At 35.9% G+C, this 24,363-nt stretch overlaps 1 protein-coding gene across 4 annotated transcripts in view; it reads right to left on the reverse strand.

Moving 5' to 3' along the window:
- LOC102227956 (glycylpeptide N-tetradecanoyltransferase 1-like) overlaps positions 1-24,363 on the reverse strand; it is a 74,725-nt gene that overhangs the window by 8,570 nt on the left and 41,792 nt on the right. For 2 of the 4 annotated variants that reach the window (XM_023341267.1, XM_023341268.1), the window contains 4 exons: positions 21,788-21,980; positions 11,280-11,337; positions 1,368-1,476; positions 999-1,177 (listed from right to left, as the gene is read on the reverse strand). In XM_023341267.1, coding sequence (XP_023197035.1) covers positions 999-1,177; positions 1,368-1,459 — 271 coding nt within the window. In that variant the 5' untranslated portion in view covers positions 1,460-1,476; positions 11,280-11,337; positions 21,788-21,980. Of the gene's footprint in view, positions 1-998; positions 1,178-1,367; positions 1,477-1,554; positions 10,627-11,279; positions 11,338-21,787; positions 21,981-24,363 lie in introns of those variants that run through there. The other 2 variants (XR_002753402.1, XM_023341266.1) reach the window with 2 other exon arrangements.

Genomic DNA, 24,363 nt, shown 5'->3' on the forward strand with positions numbered 1-24,363 from the left:
TGATTGCTAACTTCTAAGTTTGGCTGCTGATTGTTTAACTCCTGAGATTTTTCATGCAATTTTTGTTTTGCCCTTTAAACCGTTATAACACAGAAGAACACAGTGTTCCAGAATAACTACTAGCTATTGAAAGTGGAAATTGTATTTAAAAAAAGAGGGCCATAAACATTCACCCACTGTACATTTGTTGACACTTTCACCATAATGAAATCTAAATAAAATTAAAGTGATCTACATTAAGTTTTAAGAGGGACATAGTGTGCACCATGTGTTGTTCATGCTAGCAGCAGCACATCCACAGAGATATCAGGGCTTGACGACCGACGCCATTACTGCAAAGGAAAATTGGACCTGCTTGATACTGCTAAATCTAATCAGAAGACTGCTTAAAAGATTATCTTGAGACAAAATACACAAAAAATTAGTTTATTCATTTGCTCTGACTAACTTTGCAAGCTAGTCCAAAATGGTAAAACTTTACACGCATTACATTGAAGTCTAGATTTTATTATGCAGATTTTGGAGATTCTTATAAATATTAAAGATCTATTAAAAACGTAATACTTAATGTAATCCAACATATTTGCCTAATTACATAATAAAATATTCCACAGAGTCATAAAATCATAATAAGATGAAGATTTTTTTAAAGAATGTGCAGATTTCATGAATGCAGATTTGAGGAGGTTAATGTTGATAGAAACACTTTACATTTTTTACTTTCTGAGGTTTGAAGACCTCATGTGTCTAATTATACAAAGCTACAACTGCACTACACCCAAGTGACTATTTATCTCACAACGTATTAGCATATAACCCAAAATAAGGAAAGCTGTCTGTCTTCAAAGTAAGAAAAATGCACTTATTCATCTGCTCTGATCAGTAATATATGAATGTAATTTACACTTTTTCCTGAGTTAACAGAAACCTTACAGTGAATCCTCTTATTTAAACTTCTGATTTACATAACCATCATGACAGGATGACTTTCTGCTTACCCAGTTTGGTGACGGGCTGTGTGTCCCAGAAGCGGTAGGTGTGGTTTTTGGCCTGTTGCAGGGTCTTAGGCAAGCTGGTGCCCAGAGAGAAGAGATGAAGGGCTTTCTGTATCTCCTGCTGTTCCTTCTCTGGCAGAGAATCCAGCTGGCCAAGAGCACGAAAGAGGAAGGACACTTTACTGTAATTTAGCACAAAAACCCTGAGCTCGCCTGACCAGCTGCACAATATTTCAGCATGAGTACAGCTAAGCAGAGAAACATGGTCGTTTAACCCTAAAAACTCTACTTAAAAAGAAAAAGGCACACCAAAGTTATTTTTTAGTCGAAGTGAGTGTAACAATATTTGCTTTTATCTGTGGAGACACTAACCATAGCAAATGGGTCTCTGGGTCCCTCTGGTCTCCAAGCATTTTCTCTCTTTTGCTTCTTTTTGCTCTTTTTAAGACCACCACTCTCACCATCTGTCGGCGCCTTTTCCCTGAAAACCATTAGAAACTGGTTCCTCCCATCCAGTGAAGTTAAACATAGTACACACCAAGAGTATTTTCGTACTTACAAAGAATCCGTGTCAGTCATCGTATTAGAAAGTGTCTCCTTGAAGCTGTGGACAAACTGGTGCTGTGTGGTTTTTTTAAAAAGTATTTGCAGTTGTTCTGCTGTTATCTATAAAAGCAGTGAGGGAGGGAGGAGATCTGTTGGTTCAACAACCCAACCCATCTCACACCCCGCTGACTGATAACAGAGGAGGAACAGAGGAACCAATAAGTGCAACATTTTTAATAAACTTGTTTTATGTCCTGTTACATTGACAGTTTGGCATCAGATTATCAAACAGCACAGCAGTGCAAAGGTTCTTAAAATGGCTAATGTTTATCAGATATTTCCCACTAATTAGGAAAAAGTGTTCAATTTAAAATTCAATTCAAAGATGCCTTATTTGTCAAAAAGGGAAATTAAATGCTGACGTAATTAATATCTTAAGTAACTTTTAATAACATCATTGTGGATGGGGCTGCTGTGGACAGGGAGGACGTCCAGTAGCAGTCAGTCTTGCAGTGAATCTGAAGCGGTATCTGACTGAAGACTGTCGCCAGTGGAAGGCACACTTCCACTAATGTTCTAATATCAAAGCTATTTTTATTGTTTAATTCTTTTACTAACTTTGAAAATATTTATCACACACAGCTTCCCCTAAATTAAATTTTTCCTGATAATTCTAAAGAACCTACTTGCTATTTTCTAAACTTTCATTTGCATAATACTCAACATCTGTTTTGAAGTTGTGGTTATTGACTGTTCAGAATTCTTCAGGTAGTTAGATGTTTATATGCATGCTCTCCTGATGCGCCGTCTCTCTCTTCCTCTTTCTCTCACTCCCCCCAGAGAAACTTTATTTCAAACAAGAAACATGCAGGAACAAAATAAAACACAGACAGTAGAGAACATCATGCAAACATAAATACAATACATAAAGGCATTATAGAAAATGTCAGTTATGTCAAAATTAAATTCGTGCTCAATATAATTTAAATTGAAGTTAGAACGTTAGCATTAGTGTCAGCTAAATACTGTGTTTTGTAGTGCTTTAGCATTGGCATTATTAATGTTGATGATTGGTGTTTGATGGTTGACTGTTATGACATGCACTGCTAATCCACCTCATTTGCTTTTGCTGCTCTTTTTCTGGTTGTATGGTTAGAAATCCAGACAGAGGCGCATTGCGATTGGGAAAAGGATCCTTATATTACGATCAATGTCAGAGATGGTTTGAACTTCTTCTTATCTTTGTCTCTCTCTCTAGATTGAGAAATATTTGAAAATCTCTCACAATTCTGCCGTTTAGCAAAGAGAAGTACATTTGGTAATCCTAACTTTTCTAAAATAGGAAGATTTTAGTCTGTTCTAATATCAGAGAGCGTATTTTTATACAGTATGTTTGAAAACTTCTGCTTTTTAACTTTTTAAAAATCTCTGCTCCTTCAGCGTGAAAAATCTGAAGCGCATTTAAAAGCCTGCATTTGCCAAATGAATGAGGCACTGAGGGTCGTTTAAAATAACCAAATTAAATAAATCAGTTAGCCGGGCCGTAAAAGAACACGCTTCCTCCTCGCTGATCCTTCGTGGGACTCCTATAAATAAGTGCTGTGACATTTCTTACATCATACATGATGAACAATCTCTCTGCTTCACCCCCAGGGACGTTAAGTGTTTTCCCTGCGGACTCCGTTCCATGCCGCTTTGAATTTGTTTGGTGCGCGCCGTCACGAGCGTCGAGCTCACCTCATCCGAATAACCATTTGTGCTTAAACAGCCCACCAGGCTTTGATCCAAGCGCTTTAAACTAAAATATGCATGTGAAACAGACACAGACTGCATGTTTTTCATCTTTTAAAAGTGCAGCCTGAAGCTATTTTTGTCCATGCTTCACGCCTCTGTCTTATTATCCTGCCACTCAAAGCTAAATGCCACGAGGAGAAGGATGCTACTAACACCTGCCATCATTCAGGGCGAGGCAGAGGAGCTGGTGCGAAGTGGATAAACAACTGCTGATTGAACAACAAAGAGGCAGAGGGCAAGAAAAGGCAGACGAGCACGTTCATTACAACGCTCAGGTTCTTTCAACATAACGCACGCTACATTTTAGAAATTAGGTCCCAAGTAATCAGGTCACAGTTATTTATAATTCTTTCTTAAAAAGGGAACTTTGTTCTAACAAGACATTTAACCAAACTGGCGACACTGGGGGCCCAAACGCAAACCATAAAGGCAGAGTGTGAGGGCTAAATGACCTCCTCTGTGAACATTATAAAGCTATTCTCATCTAATCTGTATTTATCCCTAAAACCATGGCTGTATCCTGTTTGTTTTTTAAAAAAATATAAACAATTGTGTTCGCCTCAAGAGAGATGGAGCACTCTCAAGCTGGTGAAAGAATCCGGAGGGGTTTGTTCCTTTGTTAAAAAAAAATTTAAAAAATCACTCTCTTTCTTTCCCCCCTCATCTTTTGGCAGGTGAATCAAGTCAAACGGATTCACAATTTGAGTCTGCTTATGGTGACGCCTGTCGTGTGCTATAATTTGACATCAGATTCTGTACCTGGCTGTGACTTAAATGATGACAGCTTTTATGTACCGCATAAACACATTCATTTCATCTGCTGCGAGGGTGATGTGCTCACAGCCGTGGTGTGTGCTCAGCTGCACGCCGTGTCTTGGTGATTATAGTAGACATAAAATTCAGAAAGATTTTATTACATATAGCATAACTGCCCTTTAGCTCTCAGTCTTCAGTGCAGCATAATTTCAGTTATTCTGTGTTGAACATGTTTAAAAAGAAGAAAAGAAATTTATTAGGAGCGGAAAAAATGCATTGAGTTAATGTAATACTTAACATAGCTCTTGAATTGTTTCACAAACTTAAGTATTTTTCATTATCAGTTTATTCGATGGACCAAACAAAAAGGTAGTGCATAATTATAAAGTAGAAGGAAAATACTATATAATAATAATATATACATTTATATAAATAAAAAATCTGAAAAGTGTGATGGGCATATGCATTCAGACATCCTTAGTCTTTCTTTTATCAACATGTGAACCATAACCAGCTTTCCGGTCCCTGCAAAAGAAAAGCGTGCGTCGCCATGGTGATGGTGTGTTAAGATTGACGGGCAGGTTTAGTTTTTTTGCAACACATTTTTTCCCACACTGGTACGTATGGCTGCTACAGAGTAATTAACTAAATTACAAGTCAAATTTAAGTTTCATATAAGCTGAATTTGGATCCTCAAGTGTGTTTTTTTTTTTTTTAGCAACAACAAAAAAGAACAAAAAGAGGAAGTATGATATGAATGACTCCCCTTTTACAAGACATCAAGCAGAATTTTGTTCAGTATGAGTGAAGTTTGAGAGAACAGCAGACATCATGCAATAACACACAGTATGGATCTGTCCAGGAAAGCTCACAAACACTGAGCCAGGATTACTTTCTACAATAAAGAAAAAAACAAAGCGAGTGCACAAGACCCTTCTTACAGCTGGCACTAACATTTTCTCTGTGTGATCAAAAATAAAAAGCATTGCAGCTGGTTTTCCTGAGATCACCGCTTACAGAAAGCCAAGGACACTTGCATTAACGGATCCTAATGTGGTGGACAGAAGATTCGGATGTAGCAGAATCTAGAAAACATTTATCATTTCTGATAACAAATCTTCTAAAATTAGGTAATTGCAATGAGCAGTGAATAACATTTGATACAGAACAGTATTCATTTGACAAATACTATGGGGCCACAAGTAGAAGAAGTATGTGGCCATTTAATGCTTCTGTGGGAATGAAGTTTAGTTTAGTTTAGTTTATTTCAGACAAACCTTTCACCGACAGTGTAAACGACACAAAGTACATAATATATTTCTTTTAAAAAAGAAAAACAATAAAAAAACACATCACATCGGTGATTATGAGTCTGAAAAGGAGTATGCTGAAGTATAACTTATGTAGTCATACCCCTTTTCCAGCTGTAATTTATCACAGTATTTTCAATGTCCGATATCCTTTCTGACAAAGGAAATAATAAGTATAATAAGATTTCCTCAGCTAGATGAAAATAGTGCATACACACACATACACATCTGTACACATGCATATATATATATTTACATATACAAACATATATACGTACATACACCCATATACACACCCATCTGCTTATAGACAAAATACACTGTTATTTTCATACCTTTATATATTTACCCACACCTGCGCCGACATGCCACCTACTTGACGACATCCTACCTAAAGTTTTGGTTCCCAACCAGGATTATCCCCCTTGTTCTTCCTTATAACTTTGAATAATAGCTGCCTTGAGACCTTTCTTAAAATGTTTCATACTTGGACTTTGCTTCAGCTCTTTAGAGAGTTTATTCCAGATCCTCACACCAACCCCCGAAATGCACAATGTTTTCATTGTTGTACGAGCCTTCAAAGTTCTGAAGTTAAGGTTTTCTCTATAGTCATATCCCCCCACTCTATCGGAAAATAATTGTTGAATCTTTTCTGGCAATATTTTATTTCTGACTTTAAACATAATCTGTGCAGTTTGAAACTCTACTAAATCAGTGAATTTCAATAAATAAGAATCTATAAATAGATTGTGGGTATGACAGTAAAAATCAACCTTATGAACTAAGCGAATGGAAGAAACTAAGTAAAAAGCTGATGACTGATCTCTCGGCTAACAATTCATCCTTTATAAAAAAAAAAGCATTTAGCAGCATGGTTGCACCTCATGCTGATTTTGACTTAAAACTGATGTTACTCTCTTCCGGATATCCTCTCTTGTGAATTGGTGTAGGATAAAACTAAACTGAAGAGCATTAAAATATATCAGCAACGATCTCGAAAAGAAAATGCTGCTGGCCATCAGCCTGGGAAGGATTATTATGAGCCCTTGGAATTTTTTATTTTCAGAAGCCTAAAACATTCAAGGTAGATTTCACTCTTTCTCTGGAGTGGATGTCCCAGCACGATCACATCGAGGTCAGAGCATGCAATACTAAGAGAAATTGCAAAATACCCAAGAGCAACATTTCAGACTCTACAGAACTCAGTTAGCATGTTAAATGTTAAAGTTCATAACAGTTCAGTTGGAAACATACTTAGTAAGTATGGCTTGTTTTGGAATTCATGCCCGGAGAAAGCCTCTTTTTTTCTCTCTCTCTCTAAACAATGCAGCAGGACATTTATTTGAAGAGGGGAAAAAAAGCAAAACAATATTAATGAGATAGATGTACTGAAATTGCAGGAGTTTAGCCATGATGCACAGAGTACACGCCATTTACTGTAAAATTTCAAACATGCAAAACAGATGTACATGGTAGAATATACAATACGAGATAAGATCTTACAAAGTGTATTTTAAAGAAACTGTAGTGAGAGGAGACTGATTAGATACAGACTGAACCAGTCTGCATTATCTGTGCGGGCGTGTGTGTGTGTGTGTTTTATTTAATCCTGGTCTCAATCTCTGGAGGTCCTAATGTGTGTTTCTACTAAAACAAATTTCGCAATTCTCAATCCGCTTTTAAAACTTCTGCCTGAGAATCAGTCATTTCAAATTTGACCAAGGCGTTTTAGATTTTCACCATGAAATGATAAAAGGCAATCCAGATTCCTTAAAACAGTTAAATAAACTTTACTGTTTAATTTACTGATGGTAAACTTCTATTTGGGTGTTAACTTTAACATAATCCGCTACTTGGTGTGTACAGTATTAAATAAACGTATTGAATAAACGTTGTTTATCATACTTAATAACTATTTAAGATTCATAAGTTAACACAGTGAACCCCCGCCTATTCACGGATTCAAAATGATTTAAAATCAAAACAAAATGTTGCTTGGAAAGCTGAAACACTGTGGCGTACTGTATTTTGACAGGCTATTGTCTGGTGCTTGCAAAGAAGCCAATCCTGGGGCACAGTTCCATTTTCCTGGGTGCTGATTGGCTGAAGAGCAAAGGGCTACATTGGGTTTTGAAGTAGAGCCGAGACGGTTTCTACTGTGTGAATCAATGGATATTTGATTTTTGAGCTACCTAAAACTTAGTTATAAGCATTTTCAGAGGGAGTTTCAAGTATTTGTGGATTTTAGATAATAGTGGGCAAATTACCACTTTTATGTTTTAAAAATATGAGTTTCATACAACATCTCAAGTTTAAAAAACCCTTTAACCATATAGGGTTTATCGTTATTAGCTTACATTTACTTCACCATCAGACCGACTTCATTTGTCTCGTTTTAATATAACGAGGTCTCTGGCCCCTGAATGCAAACATGTGGTGGATGGAGGAAGATCTCATTTTAAAGGACAAGACCTTGAACCATCGCCTTATATACAATGTTAGCTAGCATATTGCGGAAGGAAACTATTTGACTCATGACCTTATTTATGCAACACACTGAGACCAAACAAGCTGAAAAAGAAAACCTTAAAGCTACTGGAATAACTCAAAGTTTAGAGAGAGTTCTGGGAGAACAAACTTTTGTTTTTTTTTTCCAGTGATGAATAATTTTAGCGTTGTGGTTGTCCTTTGGCGTTTGTTGTTTTCAGTTCAGCAACAGAACATATTCAGATGTTTCCAACAATGCCTCTGTAACTGTTAATCTTGCAGTGGCACAACAAAACCAAAACTTTCTGCAGAATTTATTACTTTTGTTTACGCTTCACATTTTTGTGGCGTGGGTGGGTTAGGATTGGGATTTGAGTGAGGGACATTAAAAATTTGCACACCAAGAAGGAAATGGTGTTGTCTGACCTGCTCGGCCTCTTCCTGGTGGCTCCACTGTGTATTTCTGGGTTTTTTCTTTTTGTGACTGTTTCTTTTAGCTGCATGCACAATATCCAACCTGACTTTTACACCTAAAAAAACCCCAACAAATATTCAATTTTGTGCCACGAATTTCATTTCACCGTAATTCTTTTGTTTGCTGGTCTTGTTGTTCCCCTTGTGCATTTTTTATGAAGTCCAATTGGACGTCAGCAGGAAGGCAAATTTTTCAACAGTTCAGCCATCAACAAAATGAAAGGGAAATTAAGAGGTTTAAAAACTGAAGAAAACTCCTGTAGGTTTTTTTTTACTTCCACCACATTTTCATCCCTATAATCTCTCAAATATGATGTATGGTTCAGTTGTCATGAAATGAAAAGCCTTTTGAACAAATGCAGCCCTGGAGATGACACAGACATACCTGCAGTTAATAATCAACCACAAACTGCACCCTGGTCATTTGTTGCTCTTTTGTTCACGGGATATAACCATGTTTGATGTGTGTGTATGTGCGAGTGAATAGTTGTGTGGCAATGTTAGTGCTGGTGCCTGCATTGCCTACATACACGCTACACGCACACACACACACACACACAGCATGAGCCAATGCTAATCTGTAAATAGATAGCTGTGATCTCTCTGCCGAATGAAATCCTCTTCGTCTTCACTTCTTTTCTTACGTCTGCCTCACCTTCCTCTGTAACTCTGTTGTTTGTGAGGTTGGATGAATGAGCAACAGCCCCAGAATCTTTTTTATATATATATTTATTTATTTTCCCTCTGCGCTGACTCTTGTATTTCAGTTTCTCTGGTCCCCAATCTAAGATTTATTTTGTGGCTTGCCTTGTTTCTTCCTCACAATTCTGTGTTTCAGAAATTCCTGTTGGCAGCAAGAATGTGCAAGTTGATTCTTCAGCCGTGGAGAACATGTGAGGTTTACATGACGTGGAGAAATTTTTCATGTCCAAGAAATGCTGCATATCTGGGTATTAAATTGAGTAAACTGCTATGTTAAATGTGCGGGAAGACAATGTGAGTCTTTTAAAGCCATTGGAACAAAAGATACACAACCAACGAACCATGCTACAATTTCATCTTGTCACAAATGTTAGTTTGCATCAAGGTTTGAAATGCGGTGTCTGAAAAATTTAAAAAAAACATTTTTAACTGATAGTTTTAGTTTCCAACTCCATTAAGCTGTCTAACCACTTCTCGCAGGATGCACTTTTTGACTTTAGTGAAATCGCATTCTGTCAGCGCTGACATGTGGTAAGCAGTGAAAAACGCCAAAACAAACAAATTTTGCCTCACAGGCAGGTGCCTGTTCTACAATATCTTACTTATCACTCATTTTGATGGGCTGTCTGGCTTGTAAAGGTTCTTAGCCTGAGGCTATATGAACAGGTTGCCCATTGGGGAAAGACAAATATAAATTTTCATGTAAACTCGCTCAGGCGCTCAGATAAATAATGTATCAAAGCATCCTTTGTGGTTATACATAAACTAAAATGTTCAAATCCTAATTTTTTTTTTTTAAAAACTAGCCTCTGAACAAAGGTTTTTAATTGATAATATTTGGAAAATTAGCACTTGTCTTAGCAAAGTCAATGGAGTTATAGGTCTTAATCAACAAGATTTCATTAAAGACTTCAGAATGATATTTGATCTGCCTAACATTCACATCCTGACGAACTTCTCTTTAAAGTCAAGCAATCATAGGACCTTATGTTTGTTCATATTATTTGGACATGACTCCTTCAGAACCAGAAAACACTGCTGACATTCAACCTTCTACAGTACACGGCAAATTTATTTCATGTACCACTGAACTTTGTTTTATTACTACAGATGCACCCAGGAATTATGACAATTCTAAAGGTCCCTGACCGACAGGGGGCCCTCTGCAATTTATTTATTTATTTATTTTTTCATAGAAATAAAAAAAAACAAACTGGGGCCCTGTCAATTACAAAATTAATCATATTTTGTTTTCTATAATAGTTTTTAGCAGTAAAAATCACATGTTGCCCCTCCCAAACCTCCCAGAAGAAAGCAAGGCCTTTGCAAGCCTTTAAAATTGTGAGATAGATTCAAAAAATTGTAACAGTAGCTGCAGGGGAGGCAATTTCATCTTTTGTCATTGGGCCCAAGATTCCTGGCAGCGACCCTGGATGCATCAATCTGATATCAATATCTGTACTGGTTCTAATTCTGTGCTTTGTGCTTCGAACAACGTTATGCTTTATTATTTATTTTACGTTATATTTAAAATCCCTAATTACATTTTCTGAACCATTTGAAAGGTGTGCTGCAGTTAATTTTTACATGTTTGCCCAAGACATTCAGCCTATTATTTTTGTCATTTTCAGATTTTTTAATATTTAATTTACATTGGTTTTTATATTCCTAGTTGCACTGATTGAACAAATTAAAGTTCTGTTGATTTAAATGTTTGACCAAGCTTGTGAAACTATTGGTGTATTTAAGTGTGCTGTGCATAGTTATCAAATAAATTTCCAATTAAGTACATTAATGTCTGTGTTTTTTAAAAAAAGAAACATTTTAAGTCAATTCAACACTTTTTTTTTATTGAATCGGTATCAGTTGATACTTAATCTTAGATATCGGTATTGGAAGTAAAAAAAATTCTTACTCATTACAAACACAAACGTCAGTGTACTTACAATGTTTTACATGATACCTTACTGAATCCTCTCTGAGATAAAAAGTGAAAAAATTCAAGGTGTGTTTAAACATTTTCAAGGCTTTGATACCAGTAATGTTTGAGGTTGTTGGAAAAATCTGCTGCAGAAACTAAAAGCTTGAATCCATCACAGTGAAAAGTGACTTTTTTAACGGCATGTTGGTGAACAGACTATTGTGGAAGATCAAAACATTAAATATATAATAATGACAGAAGAAACTTTGTGAAAACCCAACACCTTCACCTCACCTCTTCTTTCTTTCCTCTCACATCTTCATCTGCTTCGTTCTTTCACATTTTTCTCCTCCTGCAAAGAAATAAGAACAAAATGGGAGACAGACACACTTTGATTGTCTGAATCTCAGTAATTTCTTGGATTTAAGTGAGGCCAGGTTGGAAAGTGTCCAGCAAAACTCTTAAAATGTTGGCAGAAGATAAAGCACACAAGGGACATTTGTCTCAAAAACTCTGTGGTTTTTCTTTTAGGTCTTTTCTTTTGTTAACAGCGACCATCCCCAGCATATGAGATTGTAATTTTATTTGGGTCTTTTATCCATTTATGTGTGTGTAAGTGAATCAAACTGTGCTACAACAGAGCTCTCTCCTTAGACGAAAAGTCACCGTTCCCGGTTTCAAGAACATTCATTTATACTTCTATCAGAAAAACTAAACGCAATTTATTTCCAATCGGGATCACAACAACAAAGCTTCCAGGATATGATGTAGCTGTCTGACAGTTTATGTTTTGGGTAAATACTGATAAAGCGAGCTGCTGTAGGATTTAAACAGAAGTATTACGATTATTTTTGTGTTTCCGGCACAATTTAAATTGCTGATTTTTATTTGCAAACTAGCCAACTTTAATTTGAATCCTTCCCAAAAAAAACAATTGGGTTTTTGAATAAAAATAATTTCACAAGAAAAAAACAAAAACAGAACTTACAGAAAGACAAAAAAGAGAAAACACTTTGAATTTTCAATTAATCTATTTATTTATCTGCTTAATCTATTGGGGAAGGGCGGGTATTGGGGTCTAATTCCCGAGGTGGTGTACACCATGTTGTCAGGTCACAAAAGACAAACAATCAATCACAAACACACTCTCACACTCATGGGTAATTTAGAATTGCCAATTTATCCTAACGTGTGTTTATTTGAGGTCGGATTAAGTCAGAGCACACCCCAGAAAGCCTTGAATCTACTCCACACAGCTGAGCTTCAGCTGGGACTGAAACCCAGGATCTTTTCTTCATGGCAACAGAGCCAGCAACTGTGGAACGCATGCTGCAGGCCAGGAGCTGCACAGAATGCATTAATCGATGTATCGGAACATGAATCCCTTTCAGCTGTGCCTTCCTGGACCTCTATCTACAAAATAACACCACCCTTGGCATGCAGGAATGACACAGTGAAGAAACAATGCAAGGTACAGAGTGTGTTTCTGAGGAAGGTGAGTCAGATAACAGAAGGCTCTGATTTAAATTTAAGGTGTCGAATGTCAAGGGTTCTGTAGAAACTAAATAGTGCATTGAAAAAGTTTTCATATCCCTCAAAGTTGTTCAGATTGTCTCAGAAAAGCTCCCAGTATTGAATTGCAATTTTATGCGATGAAGCAGTTTGAGGGTGTTGGGCATTTTTCCACCACACATAGGATTTGTTATATGTGTCAAACATTTGGAAAAACCCAAGGAGGATGAATATTTTATAAACCACGTTTTCTGGTGGTATCTTCCATGGTGTGTATCTGTTGTCATAAAAATCTCAAACTTTAAAAGATTACAGCAGACCCAACTTGTGACATTTAATAATTTCATGTTATACAACTATACACTTTCTAACAAACATAGATATTCCTTATATATTTATGAGGCATAATATTTTTGGCAGTCAGTTTGAATGCATTATTCTTGCTCCTACAATTCACTATTATTTTTAACTTCATAAAACGTTGATAGTGAACACATTCATCATTTGTAACCATGGAGAATAATCTACCAGCATTTCAAGGCTTTGTCTTCCAAAGCAACTATGCAACTTTCCATCCTACTCACTTGTATTCAAAGTGGGAAAACAAATAATGCCTTGGATTGTGGCCACTGAGGTTTCTGCCTTCCAAGACTCATCAGTCTGTCCTATTATTCAAGCAGCTGTAGTAATCTTGTGCTTTAAGTCTACCTTTGTTTACAATTTTGACATCCTGCCAGGGAGGAACTACACACAGCATCTGTGTAACTCTGTAGAAGTTTAATAAAATGTGTTTTCAGTTTCTTTACCCAAAGCTAATATTTGCAATGCCTTTTATATAAAAACTTGAAACAATATCCAAAAATCAAATCTTAGTCAACAGAATTATGCATTTGGAACCAGTCAGCAAAACTCTTTTCATACCTGCACGTTTTTGTTGACTACTTTCTCGTTTTATCTTACTCTTCAAACTTTGTTAATATTTATGTCACAAAGTTCTTTGGAAAGATCAGCTTGACAAGTGTGTTTATGAAAAAAAATGAGGTCATAAATTAAACTGTCTGCCCCCAATGTCTCCAGAATAGTTTAGCAAAGTATTTTTTAGAAGTGTCAAAGCTGAAAAGATAAGACTTTAAAGGAAATAAATCTTAGACTGACAGCACCAACAGATGCCTAAGGGTCAAAGAGATAACTCTGTGCAAGTTAAGAAAACAGTTTGGCTCTGTTTGGGACACAGTTTCATTCCAGTTTCATCACAAATCATGGAAGAAGGTGCAACACTTAGACATACCTCTTTTCCCCCCAATATGATCATCTTCAGTATTTTGATTTCTAAAAAAACCCCAACAGACAGCTAAAATTAATTCTATGCTTTTAAAGCCTTAATGTATTCTCGTATGAACCTCCCAAAATTAATACAAAACACTTGTATTATGAAAGTTTACACATAAGTACAGCAATAGTTCAAGTCAGTTAAACTTTGCTCAATACCTGACCACTTGGAGTCACACACAGAGAAGTGGAATTCAATTCCCAGACATTCAGTTGATCTTTAAAAATGGATAAAAAATTACAAAGATTTAGCAACATCACGGCACAAGTGATGGTCCCGGCCTAGCTGCAGCTGAAAACTGCGACAACTTTGATCCAAACACACATGCACTATTCAAACTAACAGAGCATCATAAGCAACATACACTTTAAAGGTATGACAGGACTGTATTTGTGAAATGAATGTTTTTCAATAAATCCAGATGAGCTGCGTAGACTTTTCACAAAGTATAAGAGTGTACTTAAACTTTTGACCATTCTTTCAGAAGTACATTTGTAAGGTCAAACACTGATGTTGGACGAGAAGGTCTGGCTTGTAGTTTAAATCATTGTGTGTTATTTTGGGTTGAAGTCAGGACTTGATACAGTCAAGTTAATTTCATCCACAGGAAGCTCAGGTTCATGGACCTTGCTTTGTGCTCTGGTGTGCGATCCTGTTGGAGACGGAAGAGGTCGCTCCCAAACTGTTCCTGAAACTAAACTGAAGCATTCAGAGTTCTTTTTATTGGAACCAACTGACCCTACTGGTGAAATATAACCCGCCACCATCATTCTCTACACACCAAACACTACGCTTAAAGTCGACCCAGTGCTGATCTCCTTGTATCTACCAAGTGTAGAATCCTCCACTGGATGTGTAGAGAGGCATGAAACAGAGGACACATGTCTCGACTGCTGTAGAGCTCACTGGAGCTCTATTTTTGCCAATATACTGTGTATTAATAACAATGAAATCTTTTGTAATTTTTGTCACCTACTAATAGACTACACTTGAATATATTGTACAGTTTATTTAATTGACGCTAACAATGTGACACTTCACTCCAGAGCCTCGCAACAGAACTTCGTTTCATATCCACGACTTTAACAGAGATTTTCCTGGTGAACTATGTGATGTAAAGCTAAACCTGCATAACTAGACAGAATGATTATCTAAACAAAAACTAATACAGTGTTTAACTGAAAGAAAATTTTTAAGTTTTATGCCCTATTATCTTTCATATTTATGAAATGCTAAGACCGTAAGCTATGAGCAGTAAGTATTCAGTAGGTTAATTTAATTTATTTAATCTAATTTATGTGGCAGACAAATGCACTGAAACTGGACCCTCTCTCACTAGGTGTTGGCTTGACACTCCGGTGGGAACAAACCTCAAAACTAAACAACTCTGGCAGAAGTCCAATGCTTGTAAATGCCAGTACCCAAGTGGTGAGTTGGAGAAAAATCTTATTACTGTTCATTTTCATGTATGCAAAAGATGTAAGCTCCTGTGCTAAGAATGATTTCACACCCTCTCACAGAGGGCAGCAAAAAGCTGGAGATGCAGGCAGTGTCGAATGAGAGCTGTTTTTCTTGAGAACACCATAACTACGCTTTTTATCATGATTATACCTGAACCTTTCTGAGGGAGAAGTGAGTCATTTGTGGAGCTGTTTTGTAATGTGATGCTCATGAAGTTCAAAGATGTAAAAGTTCAATCATACTTGCTGCTCCCATTTAGAGCCAAAAATGGAACTTGTTGCAAAAGTAATTATTACAACAATGTGAAGTTTTTGTTATGCAAGGACTTCAGAACAACACAAATTGTTGAGAAGTTTTATCTAATCCAAACAAACACAGTGACTCCCTATCTTTTCTTTTTAACAAAAATAATTTAACATCACATTATGATGTACCTCATATCCTTATCCATATAAGCAGTACTGTAATTTTGGAAAAGACTGTGAGTATCAGCTAACAGATGTGTATGCGCTTTTCTCTGAATGTAAGTGGCATACAGATGAGCTTCATAAAGCAGAAATCAATAGGTCTCCGTCTGTATTCAGACTGCTGACAGACAGGCCTGCTTCAAAACAACCAAACATCACCTCCACTCCACATTCAGAGCACACAAATGCCTTTCTGACACCTGTGAAATACAGCGTAAAAGGAAGAGAGAGAGATGCGGAAGGGCTAAAAGAGAAAATAAAGAGAGGAAAGAGGTGTATTTATTTTTTGCTGTAGAGCAAACCAGACAGTATGATAGAGCGATGAGTGTGATGGTGCAGAGGACAGGTCTGTTCCCCTTGTACAATAAAACAGCACAAAACAAAGATGCATATAAGCGTTGAAAGTGGACATTTTGACATCTGCAAAGACAAGAAGAGACCTTTCAATAAGGAGTCAGAAGAACAGAAGACAACAAAAACCACCGCGGCAAAAACACTTTCATTTGTGTTAGTGTGGGGCACAAGTTCAACCGTAGCAGGTTCTAACGTTCACAAAGTCACAGGAAGGCAATGATAAAGTGATAGCATGGAGGTTATACAATACTTTTAGGAGCAGAGTTTTCATTGTTGCCTTCTCACCAGAAGGCTCTGCGAAGTTTTACTGATTAAAGCGAAAAGTGATGAGAAAGCTATTAAGAGTTTTTAACAACAGACAAACTGAATACCACATACCAGCCTTGAGCTCTTTCTCCAGGCACTTTTATATTTTCCTGCTCTGCACCCTCCCAGTAGGAATTTGTTTTTCAGGTGTGTACGTCTGTCCTGACGTGACTTTTATCAATTAACTACTTGAGGACTGAAGTAAAGTTTAACTGTTAAAATGGTACTGAAAGGCTGCAGATACCTGAGTATTTTGATCTGAGCTGCAATTGCCAGTCTGCAGTTTAATGCATTATAGATACAGATAGTGATTCTCTACTTGTGTGTTGTTTAGCTGTGGCATTAGTAGCAGTAGTTTGTGCTAAAAGGACAAACCACCACCAAAAGGAAACATATCCCCAAAGCCAAAATTACACCCAGTCAGTTTTCCTCTATGAGAAATACATAATGGCCTCCAGTAAAAAAGATCTATTCACTTTATGCAATTTTTTTTTAACTTATATTTGGTTCTCTACTGCTTTTAGAAACAACCCAAGAGCTTAAAGAAAACACATAGTCATTTTCTGGCAATGAGTTAACATTACTTGGTGTCTGGAAAACAAGTCATTTCAAAAACTTCCTGATTATTTGGTCACAATCAGCAGGAAGTGCCCCTTTACAGCAACCCCAAGTTGAGCCCCTCATCTAGTAGAGCATCGTGAGCACGTTTGTTCTTTTGGATTTACTGCTGTCTGCACTGCTAGAGAAGTTGTCATCAACCTATTCAAGTTGATGACAACTTGTTCCTTTTAAAATACAGACATAGTCAATAAATCAGAATGTGTTCAGATGAGGCCCGTTTGTCAAATTAAAACTACATCTTAAATAACAGCCTTTAAACAGGTATTAAGCATTTTTTATTAAGTCCATATTTCTTTATTAAAGAAGTGTTTAATGGTCTGAATCAACATTCTAATTTTAAATGTCAAATTTTCATTACACGTAAGTAGAAAATCATGATTATTAAAAGAAATAAAGGCTTCTTAAACATCCATCTGTCTTAGTTATCAAGTGGCTGAAATAAATGAGTTTTTCGGAAATATTATACTTTATTGAATGGATTTGTATATATGTGTGTATGTATCAAGTACATACTTTTCATCAAACCCATATTTATTTATTAAAATGGGTTTTATTGGTTTAATATGATTATATTAGCTGTAAGTGAAAAATCATCATAACTATCAGGAATAAAGGCTTGAAAATTGCAGCCTGTTAAATCATATTTAATCACTTTATATAATGTGCTTCACTTAGTGAATTGAGTTACTAAAATAAATTGCCTTTTCAGTTACATTTCAAGCCATTAAGCCATTCATCAATCCATTCATACAAAAATGTGGAAGTGCCAGTGGCTCTAAATCCCTCTTTTGTAACATACAAATAATTTAGAAGTGGCGTATTTTAAGCATTTTCACAGGTCAGCAGCATTTATAGTATTTGAATGTTGTCCCAATCCAGAGGGAAAAAATCAATTTCGATAATGAGAAGGAAAAGCAAAATTGAGTAGGCTGCAAAAATAACTACATATGATATAATGATCTTTAATCTTAAAAACTGTTAACTGACCATCTACCTTTGGAGAACTTTTGCACCGCAGCAATTTAGACTTATGATGTTTATGATGTGCACGAGTTTTTTCCTCAAACTGTTTCCTTCACTTGAAGAAAACTCATCTGAACTCTGCAGCAAACCAAACAAGCAAACTCTGGTCTACCTGAAAATGAGGTTGTTGTTTCACCTGGAAGAGAGCCAGGATGCATTCACTTATAGCGAGAAAAAAAGCCACAATGTACAAAACCAAAGACAGAAAGGGGGGAAAAAAAACAAAAAAACATGCTGATAGGGCACTACCTCCGATATGGCAAGATATATTAACATTTAATAGCCAGAATTGATCCGTAAATCAATTTTTTCTCCACGTCAATTAACATTTCAGATTTCCAGACTGGCATTCTGCCCGTGGTGTGTGGTGAGGTCCATGTCTGGTGAGGCCCTGACTCATCCACAGCCAGCAGCACAAACCCAAGATCCAAAATAAAAACTTAAGTTTCCATTTTCGACATTATTTGGAGAGTCTGAATTCTGCTTTAATCAATTATCTTCTGTTTGACAATACAACAGCAAGAACAACAAGAGTATTTGATATAAGGTCAAATTATATTTTTTGGAATTTGTTTACATTTTTCTTTGTTTAATTTAATTATTTTTTAGCTTTCTTTTTTGTTAAAATTGTGTAGGAACCTTTATAAATATCTGTCATATTTTTGTAAAACCTGTCCTTCTTGTCTCTCATTTTCCTTTCATTTTTAAGCCAAGCTGCTTCAAGGAGGACAGTCACATTCTGACTGCATTTTATTTTTATTTTTTTTGCAGGTTTCTGATTATTTTCAGTCATTCCAATGTATAGAAGAAGAGCACCTGTTGCACATTGTGTCTATGCGGCTCAGCATCGCCCCCTATTAGTGTGGCACGGTAGTTACATTAAAACAAATGACAGAATTGTCATGTGGATATATTGATTTTCTCTTATCATTGTTAGTACCTATTTTACTTGTTACAGTGACAGGTGAGGCAGTCCCACCTGTCAACAATGATTACTACAGCTATATCAAACATCCTTCCTTGGACAAATTTCATATTTCCCCATTAATTTTTACTGGATTTGGAGTTTCACTGGAAGGAAGTCTTAATTCAAATATCAATCACTAAAATGGGAAATAGATATAGTTACATATTTGATTGAATGCTTTACTCATATTGAACTGATTAGATCAATATTAGTATAAATGTGTCAGTAAAGTAACACTATGCAATGTGTCTCTATATTGATCTACATGTATCAGTAATTTATCAAGTACAAGCACAAATTGTGTGCAATGTTGTTGAGAAGGTCAGAGAGCTGTCAATATTAAAATGGTTCTTTCAGGGGGAGGCAAGAAATCAATGCCAACAATCTGCCCTTTCTATGTGAACAGTTGATAAGTTACATCTGTAACCGGTGTAGGGAAGATTCCTCTGAGGGTCATTAAAATTCTTCTCACTGTACAGAAATCATTGGTATTCTCAAACTGTTTATGTGATATCACATAAAAGGTTTGAAGGTGTCTCAGAAATTGAATAATTGCCCTGAATCATTTTAACTTTTTTTTTCTCACATTATAACCACAAACTTTGTTGTATTTTATTGGGAATTATCATGGTAGACTAACACAAAAGTAACATGAAGTTGTTTTTTTTTTTTAACCAAAAAACAAAATCTGCAAACTAAACTTCGTTAAGCTAAATGCTTAATGAAAACATAACAAAAAAAAAAATATAAAAACTAAAAATGTATCTAAAGTGATCAACATTTTACCTGGGAATTGAAATGTGATTAAAATGGAGGAACATAAGATGTAACTTTTTGTGGTAAGCCAGGTTGAGTTGTATAGTATAGTATATATAGTTTTTTTTATTTAATTCATTTTTTATAAGTGTAAAAAGGCTGTATCAATAAAATCAAACTACAGTCAACTAAACTGACTAAAATACAGCAAGATTCAAATGCCTACAGACGGCTGTAGGCATTTTAGGTTCTGAATAACAGAATAAATTTACAATTATTGAGGACTGTGATTTAAAAAAAACAACAGTGTAACGCACAACTAATACAGTCATATTCAATAAATTAGAATGTTGGTCAGGTACTTTCAAGCAGGTATGAAACACACCAAAGTGAAGCAAACTGTCAAGTTATGAACAGACAAAACACATGTTGGGAAATCAAACAGCGACAGAACCCATAATCTGACCACTTGCATCCACAGGCTGTTTCTGCACATAAATGGATCTGCCAGCACTACAGACGGACAGGCATGCTTGGATGGTTTATTTATTTATTTATTTTCAGTTTTTGTTTTTGGAGGACACAGAGGGATTGGCATGGAATAACCGAATGAATTCCTTGCAGCAAGAAGGAAAATGTGTTTTTGCAAGTCAATATTTTTAGTAAACAGTGAGCCAGGTCTAACTTTACTTAGAGGAGATTTTAATTAACATTTTGCACATTTACTGCACATTTCTATACATTGTTGAATAGGAATAGTTTCCACCATTTAGTTTACAGTGTATGTAAACTAAATTAAATAAATTCAGAAGAAGGGTGAAAACATTAGAAAGCAGCAGACCACATTACAGCAGTTATTACTTAAACCCATCAGACGGAGCATGTTAGAATTTATCTGTGACAGTTTTAAATGTGGAGGGTAAAAAATAAAACATTTACTTTATTCTCTTTAAATGAGACGACTAATAGGGTTCCACACCATGAAAAATCATTTATCAGTGATTGAACCACATGCACCTCCATATTTCAGGACTTATTTTACCAGCTGTAGATTTTTTTTGAGTCTTGCCTCCTTGAGATAATTACCCTGTAAATCATCTCAGTTTCGGCTTTTGCTCCTCCTTTACTTCAGGGTTTTCTCTATTATGCCAGCTTTCACTTAGAAATCAGAGGTTATAGCACTTTATTCAATCTATTTAAGAGCGAGGTGTATAACGTTTTGTTCTCTTTCCAGCTTCAGTTAGCGTTTTCTTGAGAAAGGTAATATGACAACTCTAACGATTATCCCTTTAGATATGCAACTACATAATCTAATGAAGATAAAGAATTATATTTTTAAATTGCACAGAATTTAATTCTTTGTGTGAGTTTTGTAGTACATTGTTATGAAAAGCATAAATAGCTGATGTTAAAAGTAATTTATAATGAATTGAGCAACTTTTCATTTATGTCCTTTCCTATTTTTCTATGGTTGCCTTATGTTCACTGAAAACACTAATCAGTGAGTATTGGAAGAGAACTTTGAGTCATTTATGTCAGGGTTGTCATAACGTAAAACAGAAAATTTGGAAATAGAAAAATATGAAACAGAGATTGTACGCAACCTGTCTATACAGTGTATTGTAGTGAAGCACCACACATTTTTCTCTGCCGTCCCCTTAAAATCTTCAAGGACGAAATATGACATCTTCTTTATCCTTTTCAGGACTTTAAAAGCAAAAATCAAACTTAATGTGTCCTCGGTTTTCCCTCTTTGCTGCTTCTGTTCACTATTCATCTCCTTTTCTAAACCTTCCTTCCACTATTCTTTTCCGTCGCCCCATGCCGCGGCCAATCCACTTCATACTGTATTCATTTAAAGTCCTGTTCATCAGTCCGGTTCTGGAAAATTGGTATCACTGCACTTCATTTCCTTTTCTTGGGCTCTCTTTTACTCCTAGAGATTGTGTTAAATAATGTACTTTGCTGTTCTATTCATATCTTTATGAGACATCATCCTACTCACATTTTGACAAGTAGGGGTTTCTTCCTTCAGCCTCCTTCTATCGCACTCATTTTCTTCATTCATCAGCAGCTCAGAGTGCTCCTCCTCAGCCTCACCTGGCACCTTCTTCTCACTTCCTGCCGTCTTAGATTTCTTCACCAGCCTCTATTGTCGATCTTGCCTTCCACATGGACTCCAGTCGACATTCCTCCTCCTTGAAAAAAGTAAAGCATAACAGAATTACCCATCAAGAGACGATTCTACTGGATTTAAGCTGGATTTATGTCACCCTAAGAGCGCAGACACCAGATCTCGTCAGGATGAAATTGCAGAACTAACACACAAAAAAGATTTTTTTTTTTCTTATTCAAATGCCGTCTTCTGTAAAGATTAGAGAAAGTTTTTGGATTAAAGTAGAAGTAGCTCAATGCTGATTTCAAACTGGAACATTCAGAAAGATTAAATACCTGGCTTCTCCTCGTTCATTATTTTCATAAAATTCTAATATAATCGGTGAAAGCTGTTTGATCATGGAAGCTGTTTGCGTATAATTTATTAAATTATTTGCAGTCTGCGATAATGAGATGATATGTACATTGACTCAAAAAAGCATGGTTTGTTTTCAATGAATGACATTCATGTGCAATTTATATGCAATCTGGAGAAGCATGGGAGTTGATTTCAATAATGTTCTGGCCTGGAAAAGTAAAACCTGAAGAGGTAAAATGTTATATGAAGAAAAGAAAGCCTCTGTCACATGCATATGTTAATTAATCAATATGGCTTTATTCTGATGTATTACTTTCAGAAAGACTGAGCCTTATCCATACACTACTTAACTCATTCTGACACTTTTCCTAACTTTAAATTCAGTCATTTAGAAGACAAACAAGAACAAGAACATTAAGATTTTACTTCTCAATAAATAATGAAAATAACTTTTATTTAGGCTGAATCCTTCGCGAACCTGTTGGCAAAAATACAAAACCTTATTTAAAATAATTCATGAAGAAATAAATATAAAATAAATTCTGTTTGAGTGAAATTTCCCTGTTCCATTAAAGTTGTGCCTGAGGGTGTGAAGAGTCCCCCACTAAAAACCAGTCTCCCACCACTTACTGACATCAATATAAGAGATTACATATTAAATTGAGCTTTTCCTTTTGTGTCCCTACACTGACTCAGAGAAACAAAAACACTAATTATTTTTTTAAACAGCAGGAGCCTGAATGTAACAAAATTATTCACAACTGTCTCTCCTTAAAGGCCATTTATTTTTTTTTAAATATATTTTTTCCTAAATTTAGTATTACCTCTCACGTCCAGTTCTTCCTAATGCATTAAGTGGAAGCAACACAGTTTACCCTGCAGCAAAATACAACCTGGCAGTTTTTTGCTCTTGGGTATATATATTCCCTCTTTCATTTCTGTCAAGGTTTTTATGTATCAGTAAAGAAATGAAACACCTAGATGCCCATGAGTTGGTGAAATTGACCAAATAAAACATCAAAATAAACATTTTACACACACCACTATGAAAACGTCTTTGCCCCCAGAAGGATTTATTTCGTTATTTATTTTTCACAAATCATAAAATACTTACCTTGTTAGAGGAAGAGAAAAACTGACCTGAAACTCTGTGAAAATATGATATTCTGTTAACTTTGATCAACAAAATTATCTGACAAGGTGAAGTAGCAACACATCATCCTCCAATCTAAGGAAAATTACAAAAAGTTGATATACAAAATCCCACATATCTATCAGTCCGAAAAGGGTTGCAAAGCTACTTTTAAGGACCTATTTCAATGTCAACCCATAGAAAGAGCCATTATCTACCAAAGGAAAAACATATTTCAGAGGTCAATCTTTGTAAGAATGACTGATCTACAAAAATTATTCCAAGAGTCAAAAAAGCTGGTGGTGGTAGAGTGATGGTCTGGGGCTGTTTTGCTGCTTTAAGATCAGAATAATTTGATAAAACCATGAATTCTGCCACACAGCAGGACAATGACCCAAAGCACACCAGGAAGTTCAACTCTGAACTGCTAAAAAAGAAGGTTCTGCAATGTCTAAGTCAAAGTGTAGACTTCAAACCCTTTAAAATTCTATGGCATGACTTTAAATTCAAATCAATAATACGTACTTATCCCAAAGGGAAACTAAATGTTGTTATAACTCATATCATCCAAGCATGTACAAAGAGTCATGGATGACGATGTTGTGGCAGGAAGGATCTCTGGTAGCAGTCAGTCTTGCACTGAATCAAAAGAAGCCTCTGATTGAAGACTGAAGTAACTAACAGTCTTATAACATTCATGACATGCTAACAGCTAAATATCTGGGCAGCAGGGATGATCTTTCAGAGTAACTTATCCGTGAATCCACATCATTTGCTTTTGCTCGAGAAGTGTTAGGGCCAAAATTAAGATTACTGTGCACCACTTCCTTGTTACAAGATATATCTAAAGCGTTATACTAATTAGATTAATGAGAGGCAGACATTGATAAATGAGAAGGAGACTAGCTTTAGCATTACAAAGGCTATTGAAAAACACATCGTGGCTGGTCACCAAATGTACTTCTAGTTTGACGGA

The sequence above is a fragment of the Xiphophorus maculatus genome, chromosome 10, assembly GCF_002775205.1.
Source record: "Xiphophorus maculatus strain JP 163 A chromosome 10, X_maculatus-5.0-male, whole genome shotgun sequence".
Classification (NCBI taxonomy): domain Eukaryota; kingdom Metazoa; phylum Chordata; class Actinopteri; order Cyprinodontiformes; family Poeciliidae; genus Xiphophorus; species Xiphophorus maculatus.